This window comes from Pezoporus wallicus, unplaced genomic scaffold (assembly GCF_028554395.1).
Source record: "Pezoporus wallicus isolate ANWC-B61680 ecotype Strahan unplaced genomic scaffold, APGP_CSIRO_Pwel_v1 contig_7000, whole genome shotgun sequence".
NCBI lineage: Eukaryota > Metazoa > Chordata > Aves > Psittaciformes > Psittacidae > Pezoporus > Pezoporus wallicus.
Genome location: NW_026642512.1, coordinates 446,838 through 463,875, shown reverse-complemented (window position 1 = coordinate 463,875; position 17,038 = coordinate 446,838). Strand labels below are relative to the sequence as shown.

Sequence of the window (17,038 nt, the reverse complement as noted above, 5' to 3'; positions counted from 1 at the left end):
GAGGCTCCCTGGTCTAATCTAAACTCACTCAGGACAGGAGCTGGTGACAGGTTGGGCGATGCCTTAGCCGTGAGCCACAGTACTCCATCCTTTTGGCATTATCACACTGTGGACCTGCAAAATGCCATCCTCAAGAGTGAAAGTTGTTGCAGTCTTCTCTGTGTAGTTAAGGGTTGAGCACAATGACTCCGTGTAGTCACTGTGTAGTTATGGGTTGAGCACAGTTCTCAGAGCTTTTAGTTCTTTACAGCACTCCTCAAGACTTTAGGGTTTTTTTTTCTTTAGGGCTTAATTCAACAAAGTGCAAAATCTTCTAGCTGGAGTGGGTCTTTTAGCTCGAGGTGTCTTTTAGGGTGAGGTCCTATGTGTGGCCAAATAGACCCTTCACCAACTCTTACATCAACATACGTGTGGCTGCCTCTGTTTAAAACTCCTCCTGTGTAGTATCAGATTAATACAGAGCTTTGAATCTCCCTTCCATAAAAAAACACAATCTGGGGAGATCGAAGTAAGACTAATACTGTCTCCCTGCTTCTTGTTTTCTTCAGTAATAATCATTTCAAAATGTTTTAATATTTAAACAGTTACTATCAATGTGTATACCTTTATGAATTTAATTTTATTCTCTGCAACAGTATTATAGTTCCTGCAATTTTTCTTTGGTGTATATATAACCTAGTAGCTAAAAGCAAGATTGAAAGCCTCAGCCAGCTGGGTTGATGCTATTTACCTGATAAAATCAAGCAGTGGAAGTCGGACATAAACATAGTAGTTCGTGTTAAAAAAATGAAAGGTGGGTAAATGAATAGTTCATGCTTCCAAGTAACTGACCATGGAAAACCCCTGAGCCTTTTAGAGAGTATGTAGGTAAGGATATCATTAGGTTTAGGGATTTGCATGCATATAATCAAAAAGCTGAAATTTACAACTTTATGATCTAAAAATAAAATGGAATTTGCTTCTATAAGCTCTTTACACCTCATTGAGTTAAGCAAATTCTTGAGCATAATTCACTCCTTTCTTCTGGGAAAACTTGGAGATCAGGCTGTGGGAGGATGGAGTAATAACACGTAAATGCCAGGTCAGTGGTACATTCCAGCATTCTCCCAGTTTGATCAGCACCAACTTCTGAGCTTTCTGCAGTGAAGCCATGACAGGGACTGTGAGAATTAATGCCAAGAGATGTTGCAACTTACAAGAACTTGAATTTTCACATAATGGGCTCTGAATGAGACTGGCTATTACTCCTTATGCATTGTCAGTGGTACCCAGAGTCTCACACATTCTTTCATTTCTTCAGGATTATTACAATTGCTTCTTACTGTAGAGGCTTTGCAACATACTGTTCTAGAAGGAGCTCTCTGATAACTGGTATATTTCAGGTTTTTCCATGGGGCTGGCTTTTCCTGTCAATGCTCAGAGGTTACAGAGTTCAGGATTAAGTAGCCTCTGACAGGAAGTCTTCTATATAGCATTTTTTCAGTCAAGATCTAATGCGTAACTGCAGAATCAGTAACAATTTATGGGAAATGTCACTTTGCAGCATCCCTGGCTCTGCAGTCTGTGCCTATGACATGCTTGACATTGCCAATGTATTTACTGGAAGATTCAAAGAACAAAAGTCTCCAGACTCAACATGGACACCAGTTCCTGATGAACGAGTGCCCAAGCCCAGGTATGTTTCGTGTATAGTGATGTTCTTCTGTTCCTGCACAGAAAACAGAGGGGTTTGATAATTTGAACAGCCTTGTAAGGTGCATATACAGTTGAAAATATATGTTGTAACAGTGAATTAGAAGTTGAGTTGCATTTGAATGTAAGGTATTTGAGTGAGAATTTTTCCACTTTAGCAAGATTTGTGTAACATAAATCAAACCAACATCAGATCCACTTGGTCAGAATAATCTATCACATAAGAGTGGTGTGCATTACACACCTGTTGCAAATTGGTTCAGTAATGGATATCTTATTACAAGGCCTGCACCAGTTCTGTGGATTGCTGTTCTGCAGCTAACATGCAATTAATGTGCCACAGAGGAAGCATCATGGGGACAAAAAACCAGCATTCCATCAAAATGGAGATTCAGTTTACCTCATTCCTCCTATGAGTTGTTTTCACTGCTTCCACTTCCATCCTTTTTGCATGTGGCTCCTCTATTACACCCTCTTCGTATTTCCTACAAGCGCTCGTTTTGTACAGGTTGCTGTTGACAGCCCCTTGTTAACTCATTTACACCAATGGCACTTTGCCCTGAGAACATGATATGAATGTAGGTGAAGCAAATTAATTTATCTATCTCAGTTGAGCTCTACCACTTTAATGTATGTTTTACATTGCTTGGGGTATCCTAAATAACTTCAGAAGAAAATATTGCATGAAACTTTTTAGTGGCAACTGAGTCTCTGCCTAAATCCAGATTTGACCCATCATGTTTTAGAGTTGCTGAGTACAGTATTCCTATGCTGTCTTTATTTTGAAGTTGTCACTCAAAAGAAGAGCCTGAAGATGACTGGAAAATCTGGTAACTTCTGTGTCTTTTTCCAGTCCCAGCCTTAGTAAGGCACCTGCTAGCACTGCTGCTGGATTTTCTTCTCCTTTTTGCAGTGTTTCAACAATTCATTGACACAATGGACTACCTTGGTAGTGCAGGGCTGCCTGAGGGCTCTAGGGTCTTTTGTTTGGGCCTTACTCAGAAAATACTGGCAGGAAAGGGGGAAAGGAGAGAGAAATCTTCTCTTCTGATGGGAAGGAAGAAGGGAGCGCTGCATCAGAAGTTTGTGGAATAAGCCAATAACAAGCTAACAGTTATGATGAAGACAGGAAAATACAGCTCCTTCTTAGCCACTAGTGAAGTGGTGAACACTGTTTCATGTAACATTTGGCCATTAATCTGCTTAGTAGAAATAATCATTACTTATAACTCATATTGAAATGCATGAGAGCCAAAAGACACCTTTGAAATAATATGTTTTATTTGGGTATCTTTGTATGGTGCAGAAACATTAGTGCTCCTATTGATCCTAACGTTTCTAAGAACCACATTGAGCCTTTCAGGGGCCTCTCTTCCCTTTTTTGGCTGAGATGCACAGCAGGGTTTACTTGGTTTTATGTTTATTCGATTAAATCAGTTTTGAGATTAAAAAGAAGAATTAATCCTATCATGTGATTAGCATTTAGGAGGAAATAGGCCTCCAGATTAGGTATACATAAATGATAGGGACCATGGTGCCAAAAGGGGTAGGCTGCTCCCTAGAGTTCTCTGAGAATGTCACCTTATGAATCAGTGCCCTGGCAAGGACTGCTGATGCCTTTGGTTTCTCCTTCTCTGCCTCTATTGCTAATTCTATATGCAGTTACAAAACAACCAAAATATTTTGGATACAAAAAGAAATAACACAGAGTCTCTACATGTAGTGCTTATTGTGCAGCTGTGTGGGACCAGACCCACTGACCCAGCTAATCTCCTCTAGTCCTATGCTACCTTCCTACATAACATTTAGATTCCTAAGGTTTGAATATTTATCTAAATCTAAGCGACAGATATGACAGAACCACTCTATATTTTGTTCAAGTTGGCATAATTCCACTCAGGATGGTGGCTCTACCCACATCAAATCAGATGAAAATTGGGCACTGCAGCATACTTATGAGTGGGTAGTCCATCTTTTATCTTCCCATCTCAGAGTGGCTCAAAGGCTTGAAGAATCATAATGCTCTATGAAATGGGAGCAAATAGACCTTTTGTTGGCGAAAATAACCCACAAAATATTAATAATAGGTGAATCATTTTGCTTCTTCCTGTGTAGAGATGACCTCTCCAGAAAGAAAGGTTAATGTACCTGTGAAGAGCAGGGTGGATTTTAGGAAATAGGGTGAGCGGGTTTGCATTTAAGTTTTAGTGAAAGCCTCAATGTTTTACTGTATTTGAATTGTCTCATCCAAATTGAAAGAAGGGTAAAACCTATGTTTAGATGTTTGCTTGCTGGGTTGTCTTCTCCGATAGTCCACTTTCTACCTGACAGGACTGAAAGCAACTTTCTTTCACAGATGCTGAAAAGATCAACTTCCTTCTGTATGTTAGGGACTACCTTTATTCCAGGAAAGAGCAGTCCACTAGGATATTTACAGATCAGAAAGCCCCTTGCGCCTTGCCCCATCAAGCCATGCACACATGCAGTGATTATGTTCCATGTCAGTGGATGAAGTACAAACTGTGCATGTCACACTCCTGCTAAAGAAATTTGTCTTTGTGCTTCTAGGTGACATGTTAAGTCCTTTTGAGTGGAGGATATAGCAGGATTTTAGGCCTTCCCTGAGGGGCTGAACAAGTACACCAAACTTTTCAATCCCCCATTTAAATCCTTGTAATGCATGTCAGATTTCACTGAGGGCCTCATTACAAAAGGAGATTTGAACTAGACATCAAGTAAGTGTTCTGGCTTTACCCTCTTGTTTTATTTAGGCCTGGTTGCTGTGCTGGCTCTGTGTCCTTAGAAAAATACGTAACCTCTAACGAGTTCCCGGATGATACTCTGAACTTCATCAAAACACATCCTCTGATGGATGAGGCTGTACCTTCCATTGTCAATCGACCCTGGTTCCTGAGAACAATGGTCAGGTACGTACCTCTTGTGCTCATTGTAGCTGTCAAGTTGTGCTGATAGTCTTGCTCAGAATAATCCTAAACTCTCTAAACATCCTTGGTGTGCTGGGCATGAATCCAAGTAGGAACAATGGCAGCACTGAGCAGATGCTGCAGAATTCCCTGAGCAGCTTTCAAGATAGATAGGAAAAAACCTCAGTCCTTTCCAGCCACGCTGTGCTGAAACCGGATGTTGGAGGAAATGCTGTGAGGGGAAGGTTGACCCCTCCTCTTGGCTTATGGGTCAAGTGTTTGGGGCATCTCGGTAGAAAACTTTGGGCAAGGATCAGCAGAGAGCCCAGGGATATGTACACAGGATACAAATATGTCTACCAGGATATGTTCACAGGATATGAAGATGTCTGTCGGGTTATGTGCTGGTATGTTTTAATGTTTACAGAAGTGTACAGGCAGAAGTAATCACATAATCTGTATCCTTTCTATGGCAACAAGAGAAAAATAATAATGAAAGGATTTGAACAAAGACTCATGAATCAGCAAGCCTCAAGTACACCTTCCCCTTCCTATCAAATACATTCCCACTCTCTGCTGGGGTCACTATACTACTTATCTACCCTTCAGTTGTGAACAGAATAGAATGACTAACTTTTGCCGTTTTTCCTCACTCCCTCTGAACAAGGGTAGAGTTTTATGCCAGGTACTGTTTAGCTTTGGAAGGGTGTGACTTAGTTCTAGTAATGTACCTTCTGTCAGGTTTTTATGTCAGGTTCTATACCTCTAACCAAAGGTGAGAGCAGCAAGTTCTACGAAATATTTTCCTTTGATCACCAGTACCCAATAACTGGTACCAAATCACCACTACTCGGTTTTAACAAATTGTGTCATCCCAAGATTCAGTATCATCTCAGCACCCAACTCACTTACTGGCAGTTGTGTGGTTATTTTTAGTGAGGAAAAAGGCATTTTAGCTTTTCACTATTGCAATGGCGCAGCTTTTCCTGCCAAGAAAGTTGGATGTAGATCAGTTATCATTATTGCTGCTTTTAATGTGACAGAGCTTGAAATTAAAATATAAAATTCACTGTGCTAATTTTATTTCCCTGCCTGAAGAACTCACCAGGCCAGTGCTTTGCTTTTGATTGGGGTAATTCCTAAATGGCCCCATTCAGCTTTCTGCAAACACTTCTGCTGGCTGTTGGACACGTGGACTTGCAGGCAAACGCACAAAAATTCCTCACCATTTGGTACCCAAACTGGTGCTGTCTGTGTTGACTTACAGGGTTATTCAGCTAGGAAGAGTGCTTAAATACGTTACATGGTTGCTAGAAAGCTACTGCGCAGTTCTCTGAAATGGAAAATGTAATAAAATAAATGGCAGTCTAATCCCAAGTGATGCAAAATGCTGTGTTGCTATTCTAGATACCGCCTGACCAAAATTGCTGTGGACTCTGCTGCTGGGCCATATCAGAACTACACTGTGGTTTTCTTGGGATCAGAGAAGGGAATCATCCTGAAGTTTTTGGCACGGACAGGAAACAGTGGTTTCCTGAATGACAGCCTTTTCCTGGAGGAGATGAACATTTACAATCCTGAAAAGTGTGTATCTGACTTTTTGTACTTGTGTATGGGTGACTTTGAACTTCCAATTTCTCAGAGTAGATTGTCCCATGAAAAGGGAAGTAGTTAGAGAAGCCAAGTTTTTTTGAGTAATTTTAAATTGTTTGAGAAGGGGATGTCTGCTTATCAGTCTCTACATTGCAACAAGATTTTTTTTTCCAGTACGTGTAGAAAATAGCCCATCCTATGCAGCCGTTGCTGGATAATTAAAAGTGAATTCTGCAAAGGAAGATTAATTTTCTAATCCTGTAAAAAATACCTGATTCCTCTCCAAATAACTCAACAACCGGCAAGCTGCTCTCCAAGGGAAATTTCCTGCATTTCAACCTTCCTCAAATATGCCTAAAGGGCTTTGAAGTGAGCCATAATCATGTAGAAATTTCAGCTACTTTGAGTACTGGAGAAGAATAAACACAAAAATATGAAGGGCCCTTCAGAAAGCTTGTCTGATGTGCCGTCTTTCTCCACTTCTTATTCCCCTGTCAGTATTTTTAATACTGACTTTTATGGTATCAGTGGCTCTAGTGGCTATATTGTGTGGTCTTTGCCGTATTCAATTCTGCCATTCTTGGGTTGTTTTGGGGGAGCTTTTGGGGTTGATTTGTTTTATTCTTTAGCTTGAGGAATCATTAAGTTTTCATCTGGCTTCCCAGCAGAACCCATTTGAAACTTGTTTTTGTATCAGGTGCAGCTACGACGGTGTGGAGGACAAGCGGATTGTGGGCATGCAGCTTGACAAGCCCAGCAGTGCCCTGTATGTCGCCTTCTCCACCTGTGTCATCAAGGTTCCCCTGGGACGTTGCGAGCGTCATGGCAAATGCAAAAAGTACGTGTTTTCAGGTGGCTGTCAGAACATGTTTTCTTGCCACTGCAGGCATGGGGAAGGCGGGAGCAATCGTGAATGCCACCTTGTGCTTTTCTTTCTCAAGGGCCTGCATAGCATCCAGGGACCCATATTGCGGGTGGATGAAGGAGAGCGGAGTGTGCACACAGCTGGTCCTTGGCTCCAAGTGAGTAAGGGCTCTGGCTGGACGGGACGTGAAGGTCTGGCAGTGGCGCCGGGCAGTCTTGGGCAGAGCTATGTGAAACATGGAGCTCTTAGGAAAGGAAAAATGTGGGAAGTATTTGTTTCTACCTTATTTGCATTCAACCCTGAAATGTCTTACAAAGTTTTCTGATGTGAACTCTCAGCTGATTGGTAACTGCTAAAGGAGGAGGAGGAAGAAAATGAAAGAGCTGTACTAAGGTCGTGTGTTATTGAAAGGAGGGAACTGGATGGGTATATCTGGACCAGCCCACACTGGAGCCATCACAGCTGATTAAAGAGGCAGTAGAATCCAAATTAAATTACTGAAGCAATTTGTCCATTGAAAACAAAACCAGTCCTTCTAATTTACTGTGCATTACTAAGAGGAATCAGAGCACAATAAGAGCTTAAAGCAGATTCAGAGAAGTGCTGGATCTCCCCTTCCTTAACCATGGAATTTAATTATCTTACAATAATGAAAGTCTGTGAAGGTTTGTTTAAATGTGGTTACTAAAGCCTTCTTGCAGGGAGCTGATCCCCTTCAGAGATATCATTTCTTGGCCACATCTGACACACCTCATGCTTGCCCACTCTAAGGTACAGCTATACTTCCTCAGGGTAGCGGTGCAAATGTAGCACAACACCACACAACCTCGACAGACCCACTGCTCCCCCCACTTAACCCTGCTCCTTCAATATGTAATGGATGAGTTACTATTCCTGTGCTTGTGTCTTGCTCTTAATTTCCTAATTCAACTTAAATGGTTTTGTCCATTGGGCATGCTACAGCTGTATTTTTTTTTTATATGCTTTACTGTGAGCGTGTGGACTGTTCCTGACTGGACATTTGGTAGAATAATGTTAAAATTGACCTGTGTCCATACCAGGTTTTCTCAGTATTCCCAAAATGCTTGAGTCTTTTTGCACTTTGATAGCATGTTGTAGGGAACTTACATACCTTACTATAAAAGCAGCTTCCATGTTTATCAATAGATCCATAGAGACAGAGGCAGCGCAATTTGCAGTGGTGCATTCCAGAGGTGAGCAAGGCAGGTCGCTCTCCATCCAGTGCATAACATTTAGGAAGGGGATCCAGCTCAGCAGAGAAGATGTCTAGGGAACTTGTAAACTAGCCAACAGTTGGCAGAGATGTTAGGTGCCCTCCTGAAGTAGGTGACACTTGAGCAGGAATTTTAAGAATACGGAGTTGGGAATGAGGTGTCTGCAAGGATGATTATGCCTCAAGGGCAGGATCCTAACTAATGCAGACAAGGGCTTGTTTTGGACGTTTTCCAAGGCTCTTGTCACTCATCTTTAATTGTACAGGAAGTTGAAAGAACAGCTTGACTAGTTACCCAAAATCACAGGCAGAGGTTAGCAGTGTAAATTGGGTATGCCAGCTAGAATAGCCTGTGAGTGTTTTTTCAGAAAAGACCCTTGAGTTCAGTGGAATGCCATCAGTGGACTGGTACTTAACGCCTTGCATCCTCATCCAGCGCAGTACCTAAGTGACTGTTCAAACACAGGTCGTCTTTCCCCAGGGCACTACCTACCCAATGGGTGACCTTCCTTCTCACATCAAGTATTAGTGCACCTTGTCTACTATATGGACAAGTGAAGGTAGTATCATAATTGCTCCTGATAGTATAATTTATGATAGAGTTAAGAGTTTAAAAGGTTTGAATCTGTTCACCTTCTTTGACAACAAGGCATACAGTGGATTTTTAAAAAGTAATAATGTAAAGAAGAAGCATTATCAGAAGCCAAGAAATCATTAAGCAATGATAAATAGCTCTGTGTAGCAATTTTTCAGCCTTTTTGTGAAGGTTCCAAAGGAATGGCCAGTTTTATGGCAGGGCTTTATTTCAGTTGAACATTTGATAATTTCTTTCTGGTCATGCCTATGATTGTTGTTATTCATACTGTTTTGTATTTTCCTATTATTTAGACTGGCATTTGAACAGGACATAGAACATGGCAATACAGATGGACTGGGTGACTGCCAAAGTAAGCAAATCTTCTACCCTCTATTTACCATGTGTCACAGAGTTCTTCTGAATGCCTCAAATCACCATTACCTGTTGGACGTTCTTTGGTAGCAATATGTAAGCCACAACAGGGACAGCAATGACAGCTAATGGTACAGGTTCAGAAGAGGAATGGTTGTTTAAATGTTTATAAGGAAAATTGCTCAGTTGGTGTGATTTATGCAAACACCAGACTTCAAAGCAGTTAGTTGTGAGAAAACCTCAGTTCTAGAGGATATTGATTGTAGCAATGACATAATGAATTGGATGTTCATTGTCTTTGTTACCCATCATAGTTGGGTTGTTTATGTAGCTGCACAAGAAGCGGCTTGGTTTCTTCATGTAGAATGTGACTTGTACTACATTCCCATGAAGGACAGGGAGAGACTGAAATATATCTTCAGCTTTGGATCCAGATCAAGAAGTGGCAGCTACTTACTTTGTGAACCTTAGTGGATTTTACATACAGGCTGGACAACATAGCAGTATTAAGAGCCAGTCAGTACTGACCCTGCCTAAGAAATATTAATGGTAAACCTTAGGTACTGACAGCTTGAGTTGGAACCTTAAACACAGTCTTTAACCATTTACATTTTTCACTGAGGTGCTTAAAAGTGTACAGATTGCACTGCATGCAAAGAAACCTTACATGCTAGTTTCTCAACCTTCAGGAATACCAACGTCTATGTTCAGGGCAGCTCTTTTTCCAAATGTTCTTGCCAAGTGTAATTCTGAGCCCTGAATATTGTTTATAAACCTTACAAAATCAAGAATTCTTTTCAGTGCAGTTTGCACTGATGCCTGTACATGCAATAAAACTGCTGAAGGTGAGGAAGTAATGTACAGTGAGAGAGTCATTACTTTTTGGAATACAGAACAAAATAATGAAGGGCTAGAATGTGCCTTGGGATACAGTGCTGGCCAGCTGCTCTGGAGAAAGACAGAGCCTTCTCATGCCTTGTGCATCCTTGTTCAAGAGCCACTTACTACTGTGGTCACTGTGCTTGGGGGAGTACAAGGATTCAGCCTCTGCATGCCCTCCCTTCTTCTCAGCTACGCATTCCTCTGCCCTAAGACAGGGTTATGTAGGCTGTCTCAAAGTTTTTTGAAGGAGATGTACACATAGTCCCTCCTGTTCTCCCTGTTAGTGTTGTTAGCACCAAAATCAGGTCAATTCCCAGCTGATGCAACTTTGCCCTTTCAGACTGTTCTGCTCTCCTTGGGCAAATAGGTTAGACAAAAGTGAAGGGTACCTAATATCAGTTAAATATAAAATAGAGGTAGCAAATTGTTCAGAAACAGCACATTTTGCTCATGGTGAAACGTCTGTTTCTGTGCAGAGAGATCAAAGCCTATACCCTGCTTAAATCCCTCTTTATCCCTGAATGATGCATTGAACCTTGACACTGCAAAGGCATTGATTTAATTCCCTGATAACCCAGCTGATCTTACTACTTCGTGTGGTCTTGGGTCATTTGAGTTTCGTCCTCACTGACTCCCACTGCTGGCTGCATCACTTGTATTGCCTCATGTTAGGTAAAGACTTGATCTTACAAAGAAAGCCATGGCAGGGAGGACATTGGCCTTCCTAGTTGGTTTCCCTTGCACAAGGCTGGCCATGAACACTTTCAGAGACAGACAATGTTTTCAGGTATATCTGAATATTAGTTTTGCCTGGGTCATTAGGGTACTAATCACATAAGTATCAGTTGTAGAATAGAAGATTGCTAGCAGCAAAAGAGTAAAAAATAAAAAAGAGAGAAAAATAATTATTTTTCCCCTGTTATTTGTCTTTCAGATTCCTTCGTAGCCCTGAATGGTAAGGAAGTTCTTAGTTTCATTATTTACTGACAGCAAATCCATTTTGGAGGAATCACTTTTTACTCAAATCTTAAGTATTTTCATATTTTTGTTTTGCTTAATGTTTCTTCCCAATTTATTTTGTTCATAGACATCTCAACAGCTTCACCTGATCATGAAATGTCTTACGACACAGTGTATGGTCAGTTTATGGGTGTTTTTAAAAATTCCTCCTGATCCTTGTCTTAGCTAGTAGCTTCTGTACTCAAATAGTCGTTGCCCTATAATACTTGTTTTGTCTTGATGTGAGGGCCTGATTCACTAATCACAACTAGGATTGAGTCATACCTCTTGATTTTCAATCTGTCTTTTCTTGTCTTCCCTCAAAACTATCTCCATTGAATTGAAGTAAGATTTGGCGTGTTTTAATGGGATATGAGCAGACATCAGGAGCATGCTTCATCTGAACGCACAGAGAAAGGAACACTTGGGTACAATGATGCATCCTACCTATTTACCAGGAAAAACAAGATAGCAACTTCCCACTCATGTTTCGTCATGAGGCTGGTGTCATGACTGCTGCAGCAGACAGTCAGAGATACCTCAGGGAAAGGGGCAGAACTGTCCCTGGGTTACAGAAAGATCTCTCAGAAGGAAAATTAACCTGTTAACCATGTGAGCTGAGACTGGGTTATGCCTTGACTTCTGCAGGGCCCTGCTAGGGTGAGTCATTTCTGTTACCCAAGCTCGCAGTATCTGATCTGTCAAAAAAAAAAAAAAAAAAAAATGGGGGTTTCACATAGCAAATTAAATTACCTGAGCTGAAGAAGAGCATTTCTGCAAGACTAGAGTAGCAGTTTCCCATGAGGCAGCTGTTAATCTGTGCTCATAGTGCTTTCCACTACTTTGTTCTATATATTTGGAAGTGGATTACTCTAGTACTTGGAATACAGAATAAATGTCTTCATGAGGAATTATTGCAAAATAAATAATCACTTTAAATTCAAACCTAGACCTATATTGCAGTAATTTGTCTTCATATACATCCTGCACACAGAGAAGTACTCACAAGCTAAGAGGATATGTGGTATAGCTCCCAGTGAAGTCAACAGAGAATTGCCATGTGGAATGGGAGCTTGCTTGTGAAGTTGTTTGCAGGCTGCAAAAGACTAGTAGTTCACCAGCGGTAGGGCAGATCCACCATATGTTTGGCTCAATGTAGCAAGAGGTAGGTTAGCGTGCAGTTACTATGACCATTTAATAGAGACTTTCATCTTGTGCCTGCAAAACATGTAGGTACAAACCAGAACCAATGACAGCTCAGTACAGCAGAATATAAATGACTGGAGGCACAGTAATGCTGTTCAGCATTTTAAAAATAAAATCAAATTCGCCATATTCTTTATTACCAGGAAATGGAAAATGTGCAGGTGAAACTTGTTTGAAAGTATGATAATGAAAACCATTGAAGGAAATGTACAAGATCAAAGACAAGTTGAATAACGTGTGGAAGACTCATGGTTTCATCTGCATATACAGCTTGTACTTTCTTTCATTTGAAAATTGTATTTCCAATGCACAAAACAGTAATTAAAGAATAGTAATAATTAAATTTGTACTGCTGAATGTAAAGATAAAGAATATGGCCATTGCGTAGTGCTGATGTGCTACCAGAAATGTTCTAGATTTCCTGCTTCTAAGCACGTTTGTAGGCTGAACAGTTACATCTGTGGGGCTGGGGCTGTTGATCCCATCAGCTACCATATTAGTAGGGACTTTAGCAAAAGCTGATATTTTAATATGACCAGGAAACCTGAAAAGTTATTCAAGTGAGCAGCAGAGTGAAAAAAGCTGGGAGTACAAGTAAGAAGGGAGTCCATTTTACTGTCCAGGCAAGACAGACTCCAGGAATTAACCCAGCTCTTTGAGCAGGACCCTACTGGCAGATGCAGTGGAGAAATGCAGACCCAACATTAGCATTGGTTCCCACTTACGCCCTGTCTTTCACAGATGACTTCACTGACCCCTCTCAGGTACGTCCTGATAAAGTGGTCTTTAGACAAGTCAGCTCTTTAGACAAGTCAGCTCTTCCTTTTATGGGTTTAGTGAAAATACCCATTCTGATATTACTGCAGTTATTTTTTTCACCTACCACGGCAAAATATGAAAGGAAATGTGCTAGTCACCTCTATTGATCTTCCACATAAGGAGTGTATAAAATTACAGCATGAGGTAGTAAACCAGTCTCAGTAAACATGCTCATGTTTGGTAACTGTAGTGACTGCTCTGAATCTTTTTCTTGAGAAAATGAAAATTTTATCAGTGGTGCATTTTTATTGAGTACAGTTAAATGCATAAGCAAATTGTATTTCTTAATAGATTAAACTGCAGCATGCTGGGATATACCAGAATAGTAACAAGTGAATGCTCAGGGTGCTTTTGGACCCAGTAGACTAAATGTATCTAAAGGCATTTGAAACACCAGTTGCAAAAGACATCATAAGGCCTGATTCCCTTGATTTACTCCACTGTAAATCAATTCACTTCAACAGGCTTACTCCCCATCTGTGGCACTATGAATGAAAGGAGAACCAAGCCCTTAATCTTTGTATTCTTGTCATCAGCCTCCTCCTGAATTTGGCAGGTGGGCTCCCTTTTCTGGGGCAGTCTCATGTGATGGGTTGTAAACAAGTAAAGTCCACACAGGTGACTGCTCAAGTGCATCCCTTTTGAAACCCAAGGAGAAGATAGCAGGCTGAAGGTCTGGCTGAAGAACATCAGAGAGAAATGATGCAAGAACCACATATTTAAACAAGGAGATTAGGCTAGATTCTTCTGCAAAATTTCAAGCAGCTTCAATTACCTTTGGAAACATCAATCCTTAGTGAATTGGGCCCTTATTTTACCCCCTAGACATAGTTCTTTCTCCCTCTGTAGTATTGATTTAGCCTTTCCTTCTAATTGTCAGCTATAGCTGTTAATAGGATAGTGTGCAGACATCTTAACCTCTGAGATCCTAATGACTTGCACATATTAGAGCAACTATCAAATATGTATTGAATACCTGTCTTTGTTTTAAACCTGAAAAAAACCTGCTTATATTTTACAAGTACACTTCAGAATGAGCTATAGTTACAAAGTGCAGCCCTTCTGAATCATTATCCATGCCTGTAGACACTAAATGCTTTTCCTCTCCTTCTGTTACTTGAAAAGTTTTTCCAAATAATGGAAGCACGTAAACCAGTTGGGCTTTTTTTTTTTTTTTAAGAGTGTATGTTTTGATTTTTACATGTTTGCTTTAAACATGTAAGTTTGAAAAGTACTGTCTCTGCAGGTTTTCAGGTGGTTTGTTTTAAAACAGAGGCAGAATTGTTTCTTAGATGTTTAGGTATTAACCAATATTAACAGAGGTCCTCGGCACACCTCAAAATTTTAAACTCTCTTTAAATTGCAGGAAAGCTTATTTACACAGGTAAAAATGGTATAATGGGAAAAAAAGGCTCACTACATGTTGCAAGCTATACAACACATTGTAAAGGTTTAATAATGACTGTGTGTGAAAGGGCCAGGACTGCATTGCCTGCCACTTCAGTCTTTTCTCTGTTTATAAGAGAAACTTAACTACCTCATGCATATGTGGTGCCACTATGCTCAGAGGTGAAGTTCATCCAGCAGTATTGGCTGTAAGGGCACTTACAGGACACAGTGATTCCGCTTACGGGAACAGCCACTGTCCAGTAGTAAGCGTTTGCAAAATACAGCTCAAACACAAGTGGGACAGGCTGTTAAGGTCTAATCTACTCCTGCTTTGTTTCCCCAAAGTCAGGTGGAAGAAACGTTGTCTTGGTTAGGTGTGGAAGGTTGTTTCTCAGTGTGTACTAGACTAACACCTTAGTAACAGAGTGAATAGACTGATTTCTTGTTTGGGTGAAACTCTTCTCTACCTAACGACCATCTGGTACACATCAGTATCTTCACAAAGCCTTAGCTTTCCATTACAAAGAAGTTTTCTGTGTATTTGCAGCATATGGTTCAGGAAATCTTTTTTTTTTTTTTTTCCCCCAGAAAATGTATCCCTTTGGCATATATTTCCTCTAAATTACTGTATTAAGGAATGTTTTTCTTTAACCATACTTATGGCTTTTCTTTAGAATGTCGCCTTTAAGCACACCTAAAGTGCAAGTGTCTGGGCAAAGATATATATGAGTATATAAATGCATATCAAACACAGGCATAAAATATGATTGCTACTTGGCAAGATTTTCTTCTCTTTTGCCTCCTTATCAAGCTACAACTAATTGTTTTCTTATGTTGCATGCAGCACTTTTTGCAGGCTGACCAATATCGTACACATAATTGTGGTTGCTGAATGGGGTATTAACTTGGCGAACCCCATGAATGCTGACACTGTGGTTTAGTCCTCAGGGAATAGAAGACATAGAAATATCATGATTTCCATTTTCTGGCCTGTTCTCTGTCCAGTTATTTCTCTTATTTCTTGGGGATGAGCACAGGAGTTGACAAGCGTAAAATGGTGCAGAGTTGAACGCTTTCATGCTCCAGCGTATTCTTGCTTCAAGAGGGCACATCTTTTCAGTTGCTGTACCTCTACCTGTCCTTTTGGAAATAAGCAGCCCTGCTGCAGGACTGCTGCAGAGCAGGCAGCCCGTTTGGATCAGAGTGTATCGCCCATCTACATGTGTGTTACCAGTGCTCCCAGCCATGCTGTGGCTTATCAAAACCTTTTAGAAGTGGATAATGTTTGGCTTCTGTTCTCTATTTGAGTAACATTAAAAGCTCTTCAACAAAATACAGCCTCTAATTTGTTGTGTTAAAGAAAGGTGGCTGGGAAAAATCACAGTACCTATCATGAGAGGTAAAAATTAATCCAGTGCCCTTGTCAGCATATGCCTTCAGCCTGAGGTCCAGAGCTGAATTGTGTTAATGATTAGCTGTAGTAGCCAAAGGTTGGCTTCATGGTGAGAACACTGTGAATTTGACCATTTTTTTCTGCTAAGTATACCAGTTACAGGAGTTAGTTTTGTCTATGTTCTATGCAAAACACTGTCCAAAGTGCTGCTATATATATATTTGTTTGCAGTAAATTAAAAGGGCTCCTCAAAAATATACAGACGAGCAGACATTTTCTTCCTGTAAGATCATTAATATTCAGCAGTACTTATTTAAATCACAGCACCATCTTAACAGAAGTTGCAGCATTTTTGCTGACTTTGCCAGTAGTTCAGCCCCATGAAGGTAGTGAAAGGGATGGATAAAACAAAGCACATGGATGCCTGTAAGGCGTGGCAGCATTGGTGGCCAACATTTAGATTTTTGACTGAGGGAGAGAAACTGGGTTCATCAGCTCTCTCTTGTGCATCTGAGAGCTGGGTCTGGATGGCTTTAGAAGCCGTTCAAAGCAGCCTTTTTGAGATGAAGCATCCAAAAGCTTTGTGCTTATCCAGTGACTGTTTAAAATAAACTACAGAAGCACAGTCTCCAACTGCCCAGCTCTGTGCCTTCTCTGTGAGGCTTTAAATTTGGGCTCCTTGTGTTGCTCTACCTCCACCCCAGTGAGTCTCAAGTTATTTTTCTGAGCAGTGAAACAATGTCAAGAGAAGGATGCAGGAGAGAGTCACTGCCTCGCAATGTGTAGCCTGGTGATTGGACTCCTCTCCAAGGAGTCACATCGAAGGAAGGAAAATAAATTTGATGGGCTGTTAAAAAGGAGGCAGGAGAAAGGAGGGCTGCTGTCAGTCTGTCCGGTGTTATCCGAAGAGTTAAGCGTTATCTGCCATTCTGTCCTGTGAATAATCCACTTCTCTTAGTTTGTGTTTGAGCATGTTTCAGAAACCTCTTCCGATGGTGTCTTTCAGGAAGGTAGGAAAGGGAAATTACTACACATCAAATTAACTAGGCCCAGAACTCCTTGAGTCTCACTGAAAATAATTCATTTGGAAACA

At 40.7% G+C, this 17,038-nt stretch overlaps 1 protein-coding gene across 6 annotated transcripts in view; it reads left to right on the top strand.

Annotated features, from left to right (window-relative positions):
• The window catches only part of SEMA6A (semaphorin 6A), a 113,015-nt gene that overhangs the window by 70,275 nt on the left and 25,702 nt on the right, over positions 1-17,038 (top strand). For 3 of the 6 annotated variants that reach the window (XM_057430827.1, XM_057430824.1, XM_057430825.1), the window contains exons 11-18: positions 1,544-1,675; positions 4,464-4,619; positions 6,024-6,200; positions 6,907-7,047; positions 7,151-7,231; positions 9,197-9,255; positions 11,074-11,094; positions 11,227-11,277. In XM_057430827.1, the coding sequence (XP_057286810.1) occupies positions 1,544-1,675; positions 4,464-4,619; positions 6,024-6,200; positions 6,907-7,047; positions 7,151-7,231; positions 9,197-9,255; positions 11,074-11,094; positions 11,227-11,277 (818 nt within the window). The remainder of the gene's footprint in view (positions 1-1,543; positions 1,676-4,463; positions 4,620-6,023; positions 6,201-6,906; positions 7,048-7,150; positions 7,232-9,196; positions 9,256-11,073; positions 11,095-11,226; positions 11,278-17,038) is intronic. The other 3 variants (XM_057430828.1, XM_057430826.1, XM_057430829.1) reach the window with 2 other exon arrangements.